Raw genomic sequence first — 21,072 nt, forward strand, 5'->3', positions numbered from 1 at the left:
CACGTGAGCAGCAGGGATGAGATTCGGGGATGGAAAGAAGCCAGTGAGAAAGCAAAGCAGCCCTGACGTCCAGGAACTGAGCCCTCACCCACCCCCAGGTGCTGGCGTCCCCCTTGGAACAGAAGCAATTTCACACGACACACCACCAGGCAGAGCCGTCCTGATGGATCAAGACATAAACAGAGCACGTAGTAACTGCATCTGAACACAGACAAAATGTAAACTTTGACCACAGAAACGACCCAGCATCCCTGCCCTGGCCGTGTTTAGCAACCACAGTGTCACCCACTAGCCCTCTCCCCTCCAGATAAGATGTACCGAGAAGCCCCATCACAGAAAGTCTCCCAGTTCCTGACAGCACCTGATCCAGGGCGAAGCCCGCTTCCTCAAACTCTCCACCCAAATCACCCACCGTCCCCCAAATCCTAGAGGTCCCTTCTCACTGAGACGCCCATCGTGTGTTTTCTCTCCCTAACTTGTTCTGCTGCAGGGCACTGCTGCAGGACGTTGGCGCAGAAGAGGCCGCTTCTTGAGCCAGCCTCACGGTGACCAAAGGTTACTCCAGTGGGGGGAGCTTGGGACTTGGGGGACACATGTGCCTTGGAGCTGTTCCCTGTCTGGTTCCAGGTGGAAGGAGCTGGGGTAGCTCACCTGCATCCCCCCGCCGCGCCCCTGCCAGTGCTACAGCATCAGCTCCCTGGGACTTCTGGCTGCCCACAAAGGCAGAGCCGCCGTCTGGAAAAAGGCGCCAGACGAAGCAGCGGATGCGGGCAGCTGGGAGGTGACCAGAGTGACCAGCAGAGAGTCCCGGGACACAGGCGGCCACCCCGTCAGCTGCTCTGATGGCTGACGTAACTGGATATATTGGGACTCGGATTTGCCACCTTTTTTGTACTTTCTACTTGCTTCTCTTCCCACCTCGTTTCTATCCCCTATTAGATTAATCAAGGTTTTTTCCATTGATTCTTCTACAAGTTGGTGAGTTAAATATACATATTTATATTCTATTCTTTCAGTTTTTTAACCAATTTATAATGACATACTAAAAACACAATCGTCTATTTTTATGTCTTCTCTGTCTTATGGATAATTTAGAAGTTTAATTTCCAAACATGGGGGTTTCTGAATCTCTCTTTGTTGTTAATCTCTAGACTAGCTGCCCTGAGGCTAGGCCACATGTTTGGTTTTGGGGTTTTTTTTTTTTTCATTTTGCCATGCTGAGCGGCTTGTGGGATTCTTAACTGCCCGCCCAGAGATTGAACCCGGGCCGCCGGCAGTGAAAGCACCGAGTCCTAACCGCTGGACCGCCAGGGAAGTCCCCCATGCGTTCTGCTTTATGCCAGCTCCATGATTTGTTGGGACTATAGCTTTATGGCCCGGTCAGCAGTTAATTTTTGTCAATATTCGTGGGACTTGAAAAGAATATGTATTTTTCTGTAGTTTTCAGTTGAGTGCAAAGTTCTATGTATGTTCAATAAGCCGTTTGCTAATTGCACTCTGAATCTTCTGTATCTCTTCCTGATTTCAGCTGCTTGTTCTGTGTTCTGTTTGTTACTGAAGGGATGTGTGAAATGCTTTCCCACAGAACTTGATGGTGATTGAATTCATGTTCTTACGTTGTGTTTCCTGAGTTATTTTTCGTCCAGGGGAGGCCCGGTAGCCGCTTGTTTGTAGCCTGGCTGCCCCTGGCCCTGCGGGCTCCCCCCGTTTTGCTCCTGCCGGGCCGGCTCTGTCGGGAATTAGGTTCCAGCTTAGACGCAGGAGAGGTTCTGCTCTCTCCCCGTCTCTGAGGCCGGTTTGCTTTTCCATCTGCGTTGGGAAGGAGGGCTGCTGGGCTTTCAAGGACCCTGCACACCTCAGTGGCCTGAGAGGTTGGCAGGGGCCAGGCCGATCAGGCGAACCTGTGCTGGACCAGGATGGTGTCAGGCCACCTGGCCCGGTTCACCCCACGGGGCGGGGCTGGGAGGCGTCATCCAGAGCCGGGAAGCAGCCAGGACTGCCCTGTGGCTTCAGGCTGTGCGGGTGCGTGAACTGGCTCGGGGCTGAACCCGCGCTTCCCTCTCCTGGGTCGGTCTTTCATTCAGGGGCTGGTTTTAATGTTAACTGAATCGGATTATGCCTTTTTCAGTAAACTTTTAGAACAGCTTTAGATTTACAGGAAAATTATGAAGATCGTGTGGAGTGTTCCCCACAGCCCGCCCCCAGTCTCCTCTGAACATCTTGTCACAATGAATGAACCAACACTGATACATTTGTATTAACTAAAGTCCATTCTGTGTTCAGATTCCCTTAGTTGTTTTACTTGATGTCCTTTTTCTGTTCCAGGATACTGTGAAGGAACCAAACGTGGGTCCACTCGCCTGCACACAGTAAAGCCAGTCTACTGACACCAGGCCGTGGTGAAGGAAAGGGCAGAGATCGTGGCAGGCGCCGAGCAAGGGGTACAGGCAGCTAGTGCTCGGAAGACCCAAACTCCCCGATGGCTTTCAGGGAAGGGTTTTTGAAGACAGGGTGATCGAGGGGGCGTGGTCGGGTTCCTGATCAGCGGGTGGACATTCTTCTGATTGGCTGGTGGTGAGGTAACTGGAGGCAACACCACCAGCCTCTGGTTCTGACTGGTCTGGAGTCTGCGTGCTGGTGGGCAGCACACGTAGCTTCTCCCACCTGGCGGAGGTTTCAGTATCAGCCAAGCAGCTCAAAGACACGGCTCAGAGCATTACCCATAGCCCTTGAGGAGGAACTGCAGGTGCCTGACTTTGTTTAACGGCTAAACTATTATTACTTTGCCTTGCTTGACTATTTTTGTTTGTCTCTGCATTTTCTCACTTATCTGATTAAAAGTATATTCTTTGGCACTCAGGGAAGGCCTAGGAGGCTAAAGTTTTTCTACAAACAAGAGGCAGGTGGAGGACATGGGGTGGGGGGGGGTCTGTCCCAGGAAGGCCCCCCAGGGTCCTGCTCGTTACGATGGCACATCTCATTAGTCCTCACGTCCCCTCAGGTTCCTCTGGGCTGTGACAGTTTCTCAGACATTCTTTGTTTTTGATGACCTTGACAGTTTTGAGCAGCGCTGGTCAGGTGTTGTATGATGGCCCTCAAATGGGGTTAGTCTGATGTTCTCCTCAGGGTTAGACTGGGGTTACGGGTTTGGGGAGGAGGACCCCAGAGGTAGGCTTCCTCTCTCATCTCATCACATCACAGCCTGGGCACCTGCTACCAACTCGACCTGTCGCTGCTGCAAGTGACCTCGATTCCCTGGGACCTCCATGCCCTGGGGGGGCGGGGTCAGTCGGCCTCCCCTACTGTGCTTACTCCTTTAACTCCTGTTCATACTGTGTTCTTCGACAGGAAGTCACTAGGTGGAGCCCACGCTGAGAGAGTGGGGAGTTCGCTCCATCTCCTTATGTGGACCCCTCTGCATGGCAGATTTGTCTCTTCCCGCCCCCCCCCGACTTACTTATGAGTTTAAACCGTGTGCCCTAGCGGGGACTCATGGGTTATTCTCCAGCACGACTTTATTTCATTGCTCACGTTGGGCCAGGTTTGGGAGCTCAGTCAGTGGCTGCTACGTCCCTTTCTCATGCCCCATCATTGTGGGGTTCGGTTTCTTATTTAGCATTTCCTTATTTCCAGGCTCATCTTGTATATTTCCTGCCCCAGCCATCGGTGAATTCCTCCTGATTGGTGAATTTTGCTTACTTATTGAACTTTATTTCTGCTCACTGTATGAGGAATTAACTGCAGGAGACAGAACCCGTGCAGAGTGTCAATCTCCCATCTGAGCCTGGAAGTTCTGGCCAGGTGCAGCCCCTACTGTCTGGCCCCAGTCCTGGGCGGGTGAGAGAGGGGGCCAGGAGGTGTGATGGGGAGTCCCTGCCCCCCCGTTCTTGGGCCCCAAGGCCCGTGCCTCGTGGACATGTGTGGACAGAGGCTGACTTCTGGCTGACAGACCCTAGAATCTAGGACTCCTTTGAGAGAATCAGAGGTTTGGCCGCCTGGACACAGAGCCCAGGGCCCTCCTGTGGGCAAGCTCTCTCTGCAGCAGCTCTGCTCAGCTGCCGGTGGAACCCACAGACTGAAGCAAATTAAAGGTCAGCACTTGGGCCGGGCTCGACGGCCAGTCGACAACACATTAACATTTGCCTTTCCAAGAAGCCATCTTTGCACTGGGCACTTGGGAGAGAGCGAGGGAGAGGGAACGGCAGGAGCCGTGCGCAGGATCTCCCCCAGCTCCTGGGTCTCCTGCTGCAGCAGGGCGGCAGCCAGGAGCTTCTGCCAGGGCCTCACCCTGTCCCAGCCTCAGGCCTCTCCCCAGCCAGGCCGGGCCCTCCTCTCTTTCCTGGCATCATCGTGCTTTGCCCTCTCCGCAGCATAAATCTCAATGCACTCACTCAAGGGTGCAAGAAACATTGTTTGCTCTGTAGAAATCAAATTCAACTTCACCTCCCATGCCTCATCTTCGGAGCTGAGAAAAGTCACCCTGGGCACCATTGGGGCCTGGGGGCTGGTGCTTAGCCCTGAGTGGGGACCCTGGGGCAGAGCCAGGCCCCACCCTCAGGGACAAGCTATGTAACAGTGCAGGATTCTGGGTGCCCAGGACTCTGATTCTTCCCCAAGCCTCAAGCAGCAGAGTGAAGACCCGCTAACGGCCAGCATTGCCACTGGAGCCTACTCCGTCCCCGAGCCCCCTCAGCTCCAGCTCCCACGGTGCTGCAAGGACCACTGTGTGGGCCTCCCCCAGCTCTGTCCTTAGACAGGCATAAACCTCTGCTTAGCCAGCTTGGGACCACCCGGGCCTCACACCCTCACCTCGGGGGGCCAGTCTGGGGGCAGGGCCGGTGGGCGGGAGGGATGACCCCACCGAAAGCTGGCTTCAGCTCCCCGGGCGAGGGTGGAGACCCTCTGCTGTTCGTCCCAGGACAAGCTGTGCTCACCAGGCTGGGCGCGTCTCCTCTCCAGCGCTGGGCCTCCTAAGCACTGGGTCAGTGCCCCGCCTCGACCTCGCTGCCCCCCACCCCAACAGGCGGTCCTCTGGGACACGGGCGTTCCCCTCTTTGCCGCAGCTCAGCCTGGCCCGGGGAGGGCTCGGAGGACGCGCGGGGGGGGCGGGGCAACTGGGAGGACATTCGGGTATCGAGCCCGAGGACAGTCCCAGACCTGCCGCGGACCACCGCTTCCTGCTTTTGCGTCTCCCGGGCTCCGATTAAACAGGCTTTGGCCACGTGACCCTCTGGGAGCCAATCGCAGCGGCCTGATCCGGCACGCGCTGATTGGCTCAGGCCATCCGGGGCGGAGGCGGGGGACGCCAGGGGTCCGCGCGTGGCCCCGACGCCTCGACTCAGCACCCAGGTCTAGTGACGCTAGGCTGGGTCCTGCCTTGAGGCCCTTCCATCCTCCGGGCCACGCGGATGTTGACCGACACTGGCAGGCCTTGCGGCAGCCCGAGCCCATCCCCAGTCCCCCCCCCCAGCTCGGCCTCTCATCCTGGCTTAACGCTGCCCGCCTCCGGTCCCGCCCCCCAGCCTGACTCCCACTCCCACCCCCGCCCCAGTCCTGTGCAAGCCAGGCTCCACAGTTCGACCCCCGAGCCCATCCCCAGTCCCCCCCCCAGCTCGGCCTCTCATCCTGGCTTAACGCTGCCCGCCTCCGGTCCCGCCCCCCAGCCTGACTCCCACTCCCACCCCCGCCCCAGTCCTGTGCAAGCCAGGCTCCACAGTTCGACCCCCTCAACCCCGCCGCTCGGCCCGAGCGCGAGCCCGGCTCCAAGAGACCCACCCTTCACCCGAGACACTACCCCTCCTTTCGGACCCGACGGGAACTGGCTGAGGCAGGAGTGGAGCAGGTTCTCAATTGTGTGGACAGGTGGCCCAGACCCAGGGTTCACCGAGCCCCGCTGGCTGCGATCGTGGACGGCAGGATTGTCTAGCTGCGGATTAGCACAACTAGACAACATGGTCCTTTATTGCCAGATCTTTAAAAATGTGGCCTGACAGCCCTGATGGTTAAGTGGCTGGTGACTCGTACAGCTGGGCGAGTGCAGGGCGCCTGAGAGGAGAAACAACAAATCCCAGCAGAGTGCTGCCCCGGGCCGGCTGCCCACAGGGACCAGGGCGAGGACCTGCCTGCCTGCGCAGTGGAGGACGTCTCTGGGGGGCCAAGTATCAAAGCGTGCTCTGCTTTGTCAGAATAGAGTTAACTGTCCTGAAAGGAAGGAGACTCTGCGAAGAGGCAGTGCGGTCCTAAAGCAAGCCCAGGGGCAAGGGCACGGTGGGCGGGCGGTCCCAGCGCTACTCTGAAGTGCTCAGCTGGCCCCTGCCTCAGGGCCCTGGCGCTGCTCTTCCCTGCCTGGGATGCTCGCCCACCAGAGGCCCACGGGGCTCCCTCCTTTCTTCGTTGGGGCCTGTCTGCACATGTCACCTCCTCGGGGGTGAAACAGCTACCCTACCATCCTCTCTGCCCCTTATCCTGCTCAATTTCCTACACGGAAGAAACCACCACCTGATTTATTATGCGTCTATCATCTGGCCACTGGAGCAATCAGTCCCAGGAGGAAGGGACCTCAATTACCCCCGGTGCCTAGAACAGAGCTCTGCACAGCATGGGGGCTCAGCAAGCCTGAAGTGAACGAGTGCCTCTCCCTGGAGTCCTGGGACCTGGCACCCAAGGGGTCTGCCCCACCAGGCACTGAGGAAGGGCTGGCTGGGGTCCCAAGGGAAGGGGATCCAGATCACTGGCACACCTGGCTAATTGCTGAAGACTGAGATGAGTCCAGGCCAGGCTGGGGGTGGGGGGGGATGTGTGTGGAGACTGATGATGGGGGCTGTTTGGGGTCCCCTCCTAAGAGCAGCTATGCTGGGGGCGGTGGCTCGCAGATCCCAAAGCCAAGGATTGGCTACAAAGGCTTCTGTGCAAGTTCTGAGGCAGAGGCAAAGGGGCACTGGGTCCAGGGCAGTATTCTGGGCACAGCTCGGCGGGGAGGGGAAGAGGAATGGGGGCGGGGAGGGGGACAAGTGTGTCCTTTCTGTTTGCTGAGACTGGGCAGCTTCTGCTGGAAGGCTCCCGTGCGTTCTCAGCCAGCAGGCGAGGAAGGTCACAGATACCACTTTTCTGGAGAGAGGCCCCCAGAAATGGAGGTCAAACAAGGCCTTTCTGGGGACACAAGTGGCCGTGGCATCTCAGGGTGGGGTCGGGGTCCCCCGGGCCAGGTTTCAGAGCCAGCAGGTCCCACGGGCACCTCATCAGGCCTCAGCCTCGACGGGCAGGCGTGGGACACAGAGCCCTCCCTGAGGGCACAAGGAGGAGGGATGGCACCACCAGACAGACCACGGGCGGGGACCCCAGGGCTGAGCCTCAGCTCCCCGCTGGGCCCAAGGTGTGGCCGCACAGTGGGACCTGGGCCCCAGGGCCCGGTATAGCTGTGCGGCAGGACAGGCCTGGGGTGGGGCCTGGGCTGCAGGGGGGAGCCTTGGGGGGAGGGGCGCTGCGGAGGCCCGGGCTGCATTTCAGGGGGAGACGACTCCGGCCGGGACTGCGTTAGGGAGAAAGGGCGGGGGGGCCCCCCTGCGGGGGCCCCAGCGAAAGCGGAAGGCGCTCCCATCTGGCCGGGTGCGGGGGCTAGTGGGGGTTGTCCAACAGGGCCCCCCTGTTGGCGGGCTCTGGCCCTCCCGCCGTGACCCCGGCTGCACCCTCCACCCCCATCGCCTCCCAGGGAAACCAGGGCTCCGGAGGGAATGGCCGCACGCATTAAATCACTGTGGTGTTTATTGGCTGTGATTCCATCCAGAGAGAACACACGCAGCGGCCCCCGACATGCAGGAGGAAGCGCAGGCGCCGGGACAGACGGACAGAGGACATCCACGGTCTACACTAAGCTCGGCTGCTCGGGCGCCCCACGCGCTGGGGACGGGATGCGGGGTTTCTACGAGACGACGCCCTGTCTGCTCAGAGCTGGCTTTTTAAAGTGTGAAAACAAGCATTTAAAAAAGACGAGGAACCGGGAGGTGTCGGGGCGCAGCGCGGACGGCGGGGCATGGGGGGGGGGGTTGCTGGGCGCCAGGGGTCGGTATTGCCGTCTAGTCGTTATGGCTTCTCTAAGGAGCTGGGGAGGGCCGCGCCCCGGGCCCGCGACACTGGACACGATGAACTTTTGATGTGGACGGAAAGGGCCCCAGGGACCGAGGTGATGGGCTTTCTGTCGAGATAAAACTCCTCAAATACAGAAGACCTCATTTACCTGAGATTCGACACATTGTGATGCAAATTACACAAGGGCAGAGGCCACGGGGGCGCTGGGAGGCCCGCGGTCGTTTCCGTCCAAGCGGGCGGGCTCTGCGGCTGGGACGACCCCCTCGAGGGCCCGCAGGGAGCGGGGCGGCCTTCCGCGCCACACCCTCCTGCCGGTGCACAGCGTTCGGCCCACAGGGCTCTGGGCCTCCTCCCCGGTTCTGGGTGAAGGTGTGGGTGTTCGGAGGGTGAGGGCAGGGCGTCCCCCGAGCAGCCTCGGAGGGGACAGGAGGTGCCAACCAGGGAGGCGAGTGTGCCGGGCTCAGCTGGACTCACGGACGCCGAAGAGCTTGAGCGACAGGGGTGTGTGAGGGACGGGGGTCTGAGAGTGTCCCCCTAAGCCTATCGCTTTCTCTCCCTTCCTGGAGAAGAGAAAGGGCCACCGCAGTCCTAAGAAGCAAAGCCTTCCCGAGGAGGGGGCCGAGGAGGGAGCGGGAGGACAGACACAGGCGGACGAAGAAGGGAAGGGGTGCCGATGGAGGGCGCTGGACGGCACATTCAGCAACCCGGGCGTCGGTGCGGGGTAGGGCTTGGGCTCCAGGCTGACCCCGGGCGGGGGATTGAGCCCAGGCGCCAGCTGCGCGCCTCTCCCAGCCCCCAGCCCGGCCTCACGACCGCGCCCCCTGCTATGGCTGTGCTCCCGAGTGTGGGCCCGACAGGCGCCCACCAACGCAGGGCCGGCCCTTTTGGCGTCCTCGGCCACGGGCCCTGCTGGGTGGGCGGTGAAGGGAGGAGCGAGAAGGGGCTCCCCAGGCTCTGGGGTAGGTCCAATCCAGCCGCTGCCGGAGGAGCCCGTAGGCTAGTGCCCGGGGCCTGCAGCCCGGACCGCGGGGGCCGTGGGGAGCCGGCGCCCCTCCGTCGGAGGCGGTGGCGATGGCGGCGCGGGGATGGGGTGAGAGGCGGGCGGAGGCTCCCGAGGCTCGAGGGGGCCAGGCGCGGATCGACCTAGGGCTATGGCTTATATTGGCGTGTTGGGGGGCTGCTCTCTGCTCCCGACATCCCTTCAGGCGCCCCCGCGGAGGGCAGGACGGGGGTGGGCGGGGGGCGGGGCTCCGGGCTCCTGTCCAGCTGCAAGGGCGTTACTTCTTGAATATGTCCTGCAGCGGCCCGGGCAGGTACTTCATGACCGTGTCCAGGATGCTCTCCTCCTCTGCCTCCGGCTCGTCCCCGCAGCCCGGCGGGATGGCCCTCTTGGGCCGCGTCAGGCTGCCCTCCGAGTTGGCCTCCATGGCGGCCTGGGCCTCGGCCTCGCGCTCCTCCTTCTTCTTGATGCCGTACTGCGGGGGACAGGGCGGGCGGGGTCAGGCGGGCGGGTCCCGGACCCGGGAGGGGCGCTCTCGGGGCCCGGGCGGGCTAGACCCACCCTGCGCTTGCGGGATCGGCCGAGGGGCCTCTGGAGGCAGCAGCTGGGAGGACGACCGCCAAGACCCCCGGCAGGGGCGGGGGACCCCTCGGAGAAGGCGGGGACGACGGCGGGAGCCGGGACGGGGGACCCCGCTGAGGGTGGAACTGCGGGAGACGGAGCGGGGGAGGACGAAAGTCGCGTTTCTCCGTGGGGGCGGGGCGCTGCGGCCGTGACCCCGCCCACCCCTGGCCCCGCCCCCCCTGCGGCCCCGCCTTCCGGGGAAGTGGGCGCAGTCCTCCGCCCGCCTTGGGCTGCGGTCCCGGAGCGGAGGGAGCCGGGGCAGGGCGCCTGCCCACAGCGGTGGAGAAGCCGGTGTGCTGTGGCTGGCGGGCCCCACGCCGCCCAGATCCTCGGTCCCGCGACATGTGGCCACACCCTCCTGCCCGGCCAAGTATCCCCGGATGCCACCAAGACCCCAGTCCCTGGAGGGTCACTCTGCATGCTCCGTGTCCGGCGGTCACTTCCAGGTGGATGTCCTGGAACCCCATCTAGGTGTGCCCTCAGCAACACCCCTGGGCACTGCTGAGCGCCCCCAGTTCTGGTTTCCTGCGTGTGTCTCTGCCCTGAGCCCTCTCCCAACTCTCCCCTCATCAGTGGATTGAATGGTGTCCCCCCCAAATTCATGTCACCTGGAACCTCAGAATGGGACCTTATTTGGAAATAGGGCCTTTGCAGATATAATTAAGGTAAGAATAGAGATGAGTTCTTCCTGGGCCCTAAATCCAAAGAGAGTTTCCCTGTAAGAGAAAGAAAAGGATACACAGAGTAGAAGATGAAAACGGAGACAGGGTTGGGAACAACGCGGTCGCAAGCCAAGGGCACATGCGTTGCCGGAAGCCCCCAGAAACTAGAAGAGAGAAGAATTCTCCCCCGCAGCTTTCACAGGGAGCACAGCCCTGCTGACATCTTGATTTTGGACTTCTAGTCTCCAGAACTGAGGAAGTAAGTTTCTAGGAGACGAACCCCCGCCTCCGCCAGGCCCATCAGCATCCTCAGCAGCCCTCCCCGATGAACAGAGCACCGATGCGTGTGCGCCTGCGGTCCTGCGGCCATGAGACCAGGGAAACACCTCCTGCCTTCGGGCTGGTGGGAACCAGGTGGGACCAAGCTGGCCTGGCGCGTTGGGGGGCAGGTCGCCCATCTGGCGGGCAGAGCTCAGGACCCGCCCAGGCTGGGCCGAGGGGTGCCCCGCGGCCAGGTCTGAGGCGCTGGCTTGCACATTAGGCAATGTCTGGGAGCAGAGGAGCATGGATGAAGGTAAAGAGGGAGCGCGGGGGAGCACGTGTGGGCGTCAGCGACGGCCGATTATCCATTATTGACAGGCTGCAGAATCCTCGGGGAGCACACGGTGCGGGATCGCTGGCCCTGGGAGTGTCCCCCAGGCCCGGTCGTCTCTCCTCACCCCACCCCCCGAAAGAAGCGGCGGGCTCTGCTTCTGGTGCTCGTGGCAGGGGCGGGGGGTGGAGGGGGAGGGCACCCTGGCCCTCCAAGAAGACCCTTCCCTCTGTTTCCAGATTGGGGGTGGGGGCTGGCTGTGTCCCACTCCCCAGCTTAGTGAGGGAAACCTCTGCACCCACCTCCCCCCTCGAGGCTGCGGACGGCTTCAGGCACGGGGGAGGCAAGGCCCACGTTCAGCAGAGTCTGAGAGAGGGAGGCCATGCTCTTGGCCCACCGGTGACCAGAGCGCAGCCTGGGTGCCCTCAGCCACTGAGGAGGGAGGGAGGAGGGGTTTGTCTACCCCTCTTCAGCAGGGGATCTAGGCAGCCTGAAGGCCCCTCTGCACCGTGAACAAGAGCCAGGAGCGGGGAAAGGGTCTCCATGCGGGGTGGGGGGCATAGGGCACCGGAGTGTATTCTCAGCAGCGGCGGCACGCTACCCAGAGGGCCTCCCCACCGAGCACCGTCAGGTCAGCTCAGGGCAGAGAGTGCGACCAGCCGGCCAGACTGCAGCCACTCGGGTGGACCGGCCCTCAGAGCATGGCCCTCCTCCTGGGTCGCCACACCTGCCGCGACCTCCTCACCACGGGGGGCGGTGGTGGCCGAAGCCCACACACACCCACAGCAGAGGTGCACATGCTCGGGGGAACACGCGGTGCTGGCGGAACGGGCGCGTGACAATGGCACACACGTAAGGGCAGGAACATGCGGTATGTGGTCGAGCAGAGGGGCCTCCCTGACTCGGGGCTGGGAAGGGACCTGTGTCAGGGTCCTCCCCTCTAGGGTCCAGGAAGGAGACTCCAGGCCCCAACCCAGTCGCTCCACTGAGGCTCAAGATCATTCCAAGGCTAACGCCACTCTGGGCACACCTGAGGGCCACCTTACCCTCTGGGGTCCCTCCCAGAGCCTGGCTCGGATGGGGTCTGGCTGAGAGCCGGTTTGGACACCCCCCATCCTCCTCAACCACTGAGCCGGCAGGGCCCCACCGCACGCCCTGTGGCCGGGAGGGAGCCCAGGGCGGCCAGCACCCTGGGCAACGCGGTGCTCGTTACCGGTGAGAATCCGTATGTGCCCACACCTGTTATTCTCAGCACAAACCTGGGATGTGGGGGCCGGATCTACTCGGACCCACCAGCTCGGCGCTGGCTTCAGGGTGGTTGTGGCTCGAGGCTGCGGAACGTGGGCAGCTGGAAGCACCAAACCTGGCAGTGCGTGCGCAAACCAGAAGGTGGGTATGCAAATCAGGAAGAGCGTACGCAAATGACACAGGTGGGCCAACCTCCCCTCCGACCTGGACCCGCGCAGCGCAGCGCCAGCGGGTGCGTGAGATGGTAAGTCCCGAATGCAGACGAGGTTGCCTGGGGAGCCGGGCGCCCAGACGACGCGTGACCCCGGCCTGGCCCCTCGGCCCCCATCTGATGGACCACCCCCCGACCCGATGGGGCCCTGTACGGCGCAGCTCGATGGGATCCCGTGCCACGCAGCTCTGCACCCTCTTCTCTGACCAGCCATGAGGTCTGGGGGTGGGTGGGGAGACGTGGCACCAGGAGAGAGCTGGAGGAAGTGGGCCTGGAGCCCCAGGGCCAGCGAGGTCCACTGGGGGAGCCACACCTGAAGGCCAGGGTTCCCACCTGTGGGAAGCAGGAGGTCAGTAGGGGGTTGCCTAAGCATGCTGGGTGGAGAAGGGCTCTGAGGACAGGGGTGTCCAGCAGACTTCGAGGGGGCAGGGCCTGGGGGCGTGGGGAGGGGGAGGGGTCGGTGGGCAGGGGCACCAGGCACTGAGCTCCCCTCAGAGTCAGGACAGCCGGGGCTGGGGGTGTGCTCCGGCCTGCACCCTGCACTGCCGGGGGGACCTGGGGCTCCTGGGGCTCCAGCGTCCAGAATGCGGCAGGCCTGTCCTGAGCTGCCTCTGACCCACGAGTGGGGGCAGCTCACCATCGCCCTCTTCCCTGCACACCCCCAGGCCTGGCCCAGTGGCCACTGCCTTGGTTGGCTCTGCAGTCACCCAGGAAAGGCCCCCACCCGGCGGACTCAGCTCTCTGGTGGCCGGGGGGCCCCAGCAGGCGTCTGAGTGCTCCCCAACACACCCCACACCGTCCCTGCAGGCCGCCCTCCAGGAACAGGCCCTGGCCCACTAGACCCGCCTAACCCCGTGACAGCAGGAGGACCGCTCCGGCAGGGCCGGTTAGGAAACCTGGGCCCAGCCAGTGCGTGGGGCGGGGGCCAGCTCTGACCCCTGCCCTGGCCACTGGACTCAGCGGACACCACCCCGCCCCCTGGGCGGGCCAGATCAGAGCCTGGATGTGCGCACGGAGCAGGCCCGGGCACGGTCGGATGAGGCCTGCCGCTGCGGCTGGTGGAGCCATGGCGGGCCTGGGGGTTGGCGGGGGTACGGAGCAGCCCGGGACCTATGGAGGCGCCTCAGAAGCGAAGGCGCTCACCCACCCAACGCGGGTACCAGATGGCGGGGTGCTCGTCTGGGGAAGCAGGACCCCTGCCCAGGGGACCCACAGGGCACAGGCTGGAGGGCCCTGGGGCTCTGCCAAGGGGTGCAGCCTTCCGTGTGGCCGCCCCGGAAGCTGGGGTCTTGAGGACAGGGGAGCACACGATCCATCGCCCGTCCCTGGCTGGGGGATGTGGGGGGCTGAGGGTCACCCTGCCCCCTGGCCTCACATGGAGCTGCAGGACCTCAGCTGCCCTCAGGGTGGGGCACATCCCCACTTCCACTGGGACTCACTCTGTGACCTTTAAGTCCTACTAGATGTCCCTGAGGATGAAGAGGACCCTGGAGCTGATGCCTATTCACTCACTCATCACTCATTCATTCATTCACACACTCACTCAGTCACTCATTCATTCATTCACTCACTCATTCAGTCACTCATTCATTCATTCACTCATCACTCACTCATTCATTCACTCACTGCTAGCTCAGCATCCAAGCGCCAAGTGCAGGCAGGCAAAGCTCCTGCCCTCCCTGTGAGGGAAGGACAATGCACAGCACACAAGTAAAAAGTATGAGTGCGTCAGATGAAGGCAGGTGCAGAGCAAACTAAAACAGGAAAGGAGTGGGGAGGGGGAGGGGAGGGAGGAGCCTCGGGGAGCTCCAGAGAGAAGCAGTCAGTCATGCAAAGGCCCTGGGACGTGGGAGCCCCGTTAAGGGGGGGGAAGAGGTCACCGCACACGTAGGGCTGAGGCCCTGGGAGAAATGGGGGCCACTGGCGGGTCTGGAGAGAGGAGGGACAGAAGGGCCTTTCCTATTAAAGGCAAAACGAGCGGAGTGTGTTATGAACAGAAAGCCACACTGACAGCACCCGCCCCCACCCACAGCCCGGCTGAGCCTTGGCCCCAACCTACATGCATACCTGAGCCCCTGGATAGCTCCCGAGGCTTGGGGCAGGGGCTCACTGGGCACCTGGCTCCCAAGCGGGGGGAGGCTGGGGAAGCCATGCCCACAGCGCCCCGCCCCCAGGGGGCTCCGACCTGGCCACACACTATGACCTGTTTTGGGGGCTCGAGGGCTGGGGCGAATAAGTTCACCCCCCAGGATTCCCCAGTAGGTGTCCACCTGGGACAAAGCCACGGCCGGCAGGCTGGCTGAACACAGATGGACAGTGGACCGCCCCATCCTTCCCCCGCATCTCTCGGTCTCTGTCCCACCCTCGCGGCTACCCCCGTCACTCCCCTCTCAGAAGACACTCGGCCTGGGCGGCTCTCACTGTCTCGGTCTCTCTCTGTCTCTGTTTCTGTCTGTATCTCCGTCTCTGTCTCTCTGTCCTCTGACTCCCCCCAGCCCTGTCCTCCATTTCCCGGTGGCTACGCTGATGTCCCCCAGCACAGCCCGAGTGGGGTCTGGCTGTCTCTGCTGTCTGATCCCTGGTGCGCGCTGCCTGGCTCTTCCGCAAACAGCTCAAAGAGCCTGAGTCCTCAACTCAGGACGGCAGCAGGGCTGCTCCTGGGGGTGGGGGGCTCGCAAGCTGCCATCCCAGCAAAATCAGCTCGAACTTTCTGCAGGTCCCAGCAAAGGTGTCCAGTGACCAGTGGGGGGACATCAGGGTGAGTGGCCCCCATGCCCCCACCAACGTGGGGGACCCCTCGTGGGCTCAGAGACCTGCAGGCACCCTGCCTGTGCCCCCACCTCAGCTTCTGCGTCAGGCTGAGGTGCTGAGACAAGTAGGTGGGAGGGTTCTGTGGTCTGAGCCGTCCCGTCCCGAAGCCCGGGCATCTTGGCTGGTCCCCCTAGGGCTGGGGACTGTGGAGATCCCCTCGGGAGGCCCCCACTGCCCCCCACCTGGCCCCCTACTCACAGATTTCATCCCCAATGTCTGGGAGCGCTTCCCTCGGGCCTAGAGACGGGGGTGTCGGGGTGAGGGGCCAGGACGGAAGCAAGTGAAGCAGCATCCCCCAAACTGAGTTCCCCACCTGGGCCCCAGGACCCAGTGACTGGAATCGAGCACCTTCGACGGAGGGGCCTGGCCTGTGCGGGGCCAAGGGTGGTGGGCGAGCCCCGAGATGGTGTGGACCTTAGGAGGCCACGTGGCTCAGGGACGCCCTGGGATCCTAGGGAGGCTCCTCTCCTCCACCTGGCGCCCAGCCCAGCCCCGCCTGGACAAGGCCAGAGCTGCTGCCCCACACTTGACCTCTCCCGGCCTCTCCAGCCCTTCTGACCCAGGCGCTGGATGGGCAACTGAGGCTGGGCAGTGGACATGCCCGTGAGGCACAGCCCACCTGTGTGGCCTAGCTGCCCACTCAGCCTCATACACCCGCCCCTGCTCTGGGCCTCGGTTTCCGCACCTGGGACGATGCTGTCACTGCCCTCACGCACAGGGGAAGGTCGCCCAGATGGTTCTGGAAAAGGTCGTGGCCTCCAGCTTGCAGCCAGCCCCCAGCCAGACCTCACAGCTCACAGACCTGCTGCCCCAGCACCCTGTCTGAGGCCCACCCAGGGGTGGTGAGGTGCCTCCCCCCGCCCATGACGACTCACCCGCCCAGGGCCTGCCTGGGGGCCAGCCCCTGACTGCCCTGCCCCGCCCCTCCCCTCCGGGCGGGCCGCCCCGTCGTGTCCTTCGGGGCAGTCCCGCGGGTCAGCAACAGGAAGAGCTGGGTTAGGGTGAACCCCGTCTAAGGAGCCCGGCTGGATGGGACCGGGTCCCTGCCGTCAGCAGGAGGTCCCCGTCTGGCAGCCCCGCCCCTGCCGGGGCGCCCGCCCCCTCCGCCCACCTTGTCGCGGAGGCTCTGCCGCATAGCCTCGCGCTCCGCCTCCATCCTGGCGTGCTTGGCCTGGCGCTCCGCCTCCTCTTGCCGCAGCGCCTCCTGCCGTTCCTCCTCCTTCTTGGCGGCGTCAGGGTCCTTCTCCTCGTCTCCCCCGAGCATCTTCCCCATGTCCTTGGTGGCCCCTGGGCACAGGAGGGCGGGAGTCAGGCCAGGCCCGCCCGCTCCCTGCGCCACCCGCGTCCCGCCCGCCTCTCCCGTCCAGCAGGGCAGCGGCCTCACGCTGTGCTTGTGGGGCGGGTTCAAGTGCACACGCAGGCCTCTGGGCCGCGCTTGTGTGTGCGGCGGTGTGTCTGCGGGAGCTCCTGGGGCGGAGCGTGTGTGTCTGTCGGTGTCCACCCGCGTCCCGCCCGCCTCTCCCGTCCAGCAGGGCAGCGGCCTCACGCTGTGCTTGTGGGGCGGGTTCAAGTGCACACGCAGGCCTCTGGGCCGCGCTTGTGTGTGCGGCGGTGTGTCTGCGGGAGCTCCTGGGGCGGAGCGCGTGTGTCTGTCGGTGTCTGTGGGCGGCTGTGTGTGTGTGTGTGTGTGTGTGTGTGTGTGTCTTCTCTGGGCCCGGAGCGCAGCAGAGGCTCAGCCTCCTCAAGGCGGCAGCGTGGCTGAGTGCACGGCTGTGTGGGCTGAGGCGCCGGGGACAGGCGACAGGCGTCTGGCGGGCTCTCGGTCAGCGTGCAGGGCTGGGGGCCGGCCTTGGCCCAGAACTGCTGGCAGCTGCATGTGGCAGCACCAAGGCCATAATTTCTCGGCCTCGCCAGCCCCACTTTCCTCGTGGGCTCCTGATTCACAGGCGACAACACACACCTCCCCGGATGCCCTCTCCGGCTCGGCCCCCGGGACAGAGATGCGTGATCACTGCCTCAGAGCGTGGTCCTGGCCCGCGGCGGCCCCAGCCCCACTGCACCCGATGCACGGGCATCACGGGGAGGGGAGCGCAGCGGTTAGCGCCGCGGGTCAGCCGATCTCAGCCCCTGCGGCCAGTCCCCCAGAAGCGCCCCGCACACACCCACTCACGGCCGACAGGCGTGAGGCCAGCGCCGCGTCACCCCTGCACACCCCCTGGGAACCAGCCACGCCCCTGAGGGGACCCCGGGCCGGGTTGCTTCCCTGTGCCCGCCGTCCTGTCCCCCGCCTCTCCAGCCACCGGTCTCTGCAGGCCCTGCCTCTGCCCTCTCATCCCGTGATGGTCCCTCCCAAGCGCAGCCCAAGGCTAGCTGAGTCCGCGCCTCGGGAACAAGCCGCGAGGTGGGTGTGTGGGTGCTGACACCACCACCCCTCTACGCCCATATCCAGGGGTGCCCCCTTCCCCGCCCTGGCTTCGAGGCCCGGCTCTGTCCTGCCCGCCTCTCACGGAGTCTCCACTGCGCTGTCCTCAGCGCTCCAGGGACACCTGTTCTGTTCTGAGGCTGCACAGGTCCGTGCAGCACGGAACCTGGAGAGACTCCCTGCCCTGCAGACACCTGCACCAATGTTGCATCTGCCGGTTCCTCGGGAGTGACACCCCTCCCCATTTGGTGGGAAGGCGGCAACTTCTGGTTGAGTGCTCTGGGCTGAAAACTAGACCTCGTCGGGCCGGGCCACGCCTGCACCACGTGGGCCTTCCTAGCTGCCGAAACTACTACAGGGTCGCAGGGTAGTTGCCACCACAGTCACTGCAGGGACGGGGAGCCCGCCTGGATGGGGCTCAGCCGATGGCGCAGATACAGACGCTAACAGAAAACCAAGAGCCTCGTGTCAGTTTCCACCCACATCTGCAGAATTCTGCAAAGGAGATTTCAAGCCAGTGGCTCAAGGAAACCGGTCATGAGCAGGGCTGCTGATACACTGTCTCATCGCTCCCTGGACGAGGGGCCGGCACCCCCCACCTCTGGGGCCGCCGTCCCCGGCAGGCGGTGGGGGAAGCAGGAGCAAGCCCCAGTCCCTGAGCAGCTGCAACCTTCCCAGCCTCCCTGGCCGGGGGGCCACAGCTTCTATGCAAACCTCCCCCTTGAACAAGCGCGTTCACGCTAAAGTGAGAGCGACCGATAGCTCTTTCTCCCCCCTGGAAAGTACTGGCATCTTAAGGCAGAGGTGGGTGAACCAGTCTCGTCTACATCTCTCTCCCAAGAGGGAAAGTGGGTGGGGGCTGCGGTGGGGGCTGGAGGGGCCTCCCTGCCTGGGTGGTCTGGGGCCCCAGACCTGCTCCTGCAACGTGCTGTGTGGGCTCTGGGCCTAGTGGTCCAACAGGCGTTTACTGAGCACCCGCTGTGTGCTGAGCTCTGCACACCAGGAGCCCCACCCCAGACCAGGGGCCTGGCCCTGCCCCCACTGGAGCACCGGGCTGGCCCCCCGGAGGCAGAGAGGGCCCGGGGGGAGCTACCCCAGCACGCAGAGGGGACTCTGGAGGCCGATGGTCTCTCCACGGCCAGGGCGGGGCACCAATGCTCACTCTACCGCGGTGTGGACACCCCGGCACCAAGATTGGCACCGATGCTGCGGGCCCTCCCCCGCGGCCCCTGCCCTTCATCCGACCCCGCCTCTGCACGCGGCCACCGCACCGTCCCCACACGGTGCCCAAGGCTGGACCAAGAGCCGCAGCCCAAGCCTCCCGAATCCCAGGCGGGGGTCCTGCAGCCGGCCGCGCCGGCCACGTAGGGCTGCGGGCACAGGGCCTGACCCCACCCCTGCCCTGGCTCTTCTCGGAGCCTCAGCTTGCCGGTGACTAGCGGGGAGGGGGGCGCCGGGTCCCAGCCCTCCCTGACAGTCAGACAAAGCGCCGGGGACGACCTCAGTGCAGGATGAGGTGGCGGCACCTCTCTAACCCTGGAGCAGGCCCCATACTTGGGTGCGGGTTATGCAGAAACCCAACAGCTAGAGAGAGCTTGCTAGAACAGCGCTCGCGGGGTGCCCGCACAGGGGGAGACGGGGTCTGCCCACAGCCCGGCCTGTGGATGGTGGACAGGAGCTGGCCCGGGCCTGCCCTGGCCTCCGCCTGCCGCAGCTCAGCCCAGGGCCCCTCTGTCCACGGCCCCCAGGTCCTCCTCCCTCCCTGGCGTAATACCCACCCCGACTCTGTAGGAGATGAAGATGCTAAGATTTCTCTGCAGGCCTGCGGGGCGGGGGGGCGGGCGGCGACGTGGAGTGAGGGGCTGTGATGTTCCTACCTTGGGGCCTTTGCACCTGCCGTTCTCCCTTGCGCTGAATTCCCGAACCTCCTTCTACTTGCTCCCAACCCAGGGTCTTTCTAGATAGGTTTTCCTGGGACTCCTTGTGTGCACTGGTGGCCCCTGTGGTCAAAACCCTTCTCAGCATTCACCACCTTGGCTGCATCCGATTACGCTACCTCATACTTGATGGAAACGATGTCTATTTAAACAGTACGTAAATTAAAGCTGATCTCGAAAACTTCATTTTGAAATAATTTTAGGTTTACAGAAGAGTCACGCAGGTAGTCCAGGGCCCCTGAACACCAGTGGCCAGCATCACCCCGTGTTAACCCTGGTACGTTCATCAGAGCAAAAATAACCTACATTGTGCTGTCAACCAAAGCACAGGCTGTATTCAGATGCCACCACTTTTTCCACTAATGTCCTTTTTCTGTTCCAGGATCCAATCCAGGGTACCATGTTGCATTTAGACTAAAGTCAATTTTTTAAAAGAGAAAAACACTATTAAAACTTGAAATAAAACTATGGGAAAAATTACGACATTTAATGAAAAACTAAAAAACACCTAAATAGAGAAAGATACTTGTCATGCTTATGGATGGGGAGACTCCGTAATGTAATGTGTGTTCTCCACAATCTGAGTCACAGATCTGTGCAGTCGCACTCAGACTCTCAGGAGCTAGAAAGGAAATTCTGTGACAATTGGCAAGTGAAGAGTGTTGCATAAAGAAATGCGAAGGCCCCTGGTCAGGAGACACCGCAGGGAGAAGCAGAGGAGGTGAACCCGCCAGGGGCCACCATGCGTGGGACCCAGTGTGCAGTTCTGCAGGGGAGGGAGGCAGAGTGACCGAGTGGACAGACTGCCTGCAGACCCACAGACACGGGGCTCAGACATATGGCCAGTGACAGGAGGGGCCTCAGAACCCTGGAGAAGAGAGCCATATTTCCCTGGGGTGATTGAGCTCCTTGTGGGAAGCATGACTCTCACGTAACGCCACAAATTTTTATTGATTATCAATCTGAATATGAACCGAAAATAAAGTGGGCAAAGAGAAACAGCCCTCACCACCCGCCGTCCCATCACCCAGCTTTATGGTCCTACATAGCCCGTCTCGTTACCTAAAGTGACACTGTATGCTTGCTTGCTGCTTTGTGTCAGTCTCTGCCAACAGAAGGTAAGCACCTTGAGAGCAGGGTCCCTGACCAGCGCATGGCTGTCCTCCCAACACCTGCAACAGTGCCTGGCACACAGTAGGTGCTCAGTGAATATTTGGCGAATAATGAGTTTTAAACATTTAACAGCTATGTATTATGTACTCAGCCACAAACAAAACCTTCGCAAACCCTTCAGCTAACGTCGTAGTCTGTGAAATACTGAACACTTTCCTCTACTCAGTAACGAGCAAAGGATGCTCCCAATCCCCTTGTACCGGAGGGTCTGGCCATTGCACTAAGACAAGAAAAGAAACAGAAGGCATGAAGATTGACAAGGAAGAAGTAAAACTGTCTTTGTTAACAAACAACATATCATCTGTGG

At 62.5% G+C, this 21,072-nt stretch overlaps 1 protein-coding gene across 1 annotated transcript; it reads right to left on the minus strand.

Annotated features, from left to right (window-relative positions):
* Positions 1–9,362: 9,362 nt before the first annotated feature.
* Positions 9,363–16,512, minus strand: CPLX1 (complexin 1). Its single transcript, XM_024119278.2, has 2 exons — positions 16,345–16,512; positions 9,363–9,560 (listed from the first exon to the last, which is right to left on the minus strand). Exons 1-2 carry the CDS (start codon positions 16,504–16,506, stop codon positions 9,363–9,365), a joined length of 360 nt encoding a protein of 119 aa, XP_023975046.2. The 5' UTR covers positions 16,507–16,512.
* Between the last annotated feature and the right edge of the window lie 4,560 nt (positions 16,513–21,072).

The sequence above is a fragment of the Physeter macrocephalus genome, chromosome 7 (assembly GCF_002837175.3).
Source record: "Physeter macrocephalus isolate SW-GA chromosome 7, ASM283717v5, whole genome shotgun sequence".
Taxonomy (NCBI): Eukaryota; Metazoa; Chordata; class Mammalia; order Artiodactyla; family Physeteridae; genus Physeter; species Physeter macrocephalus.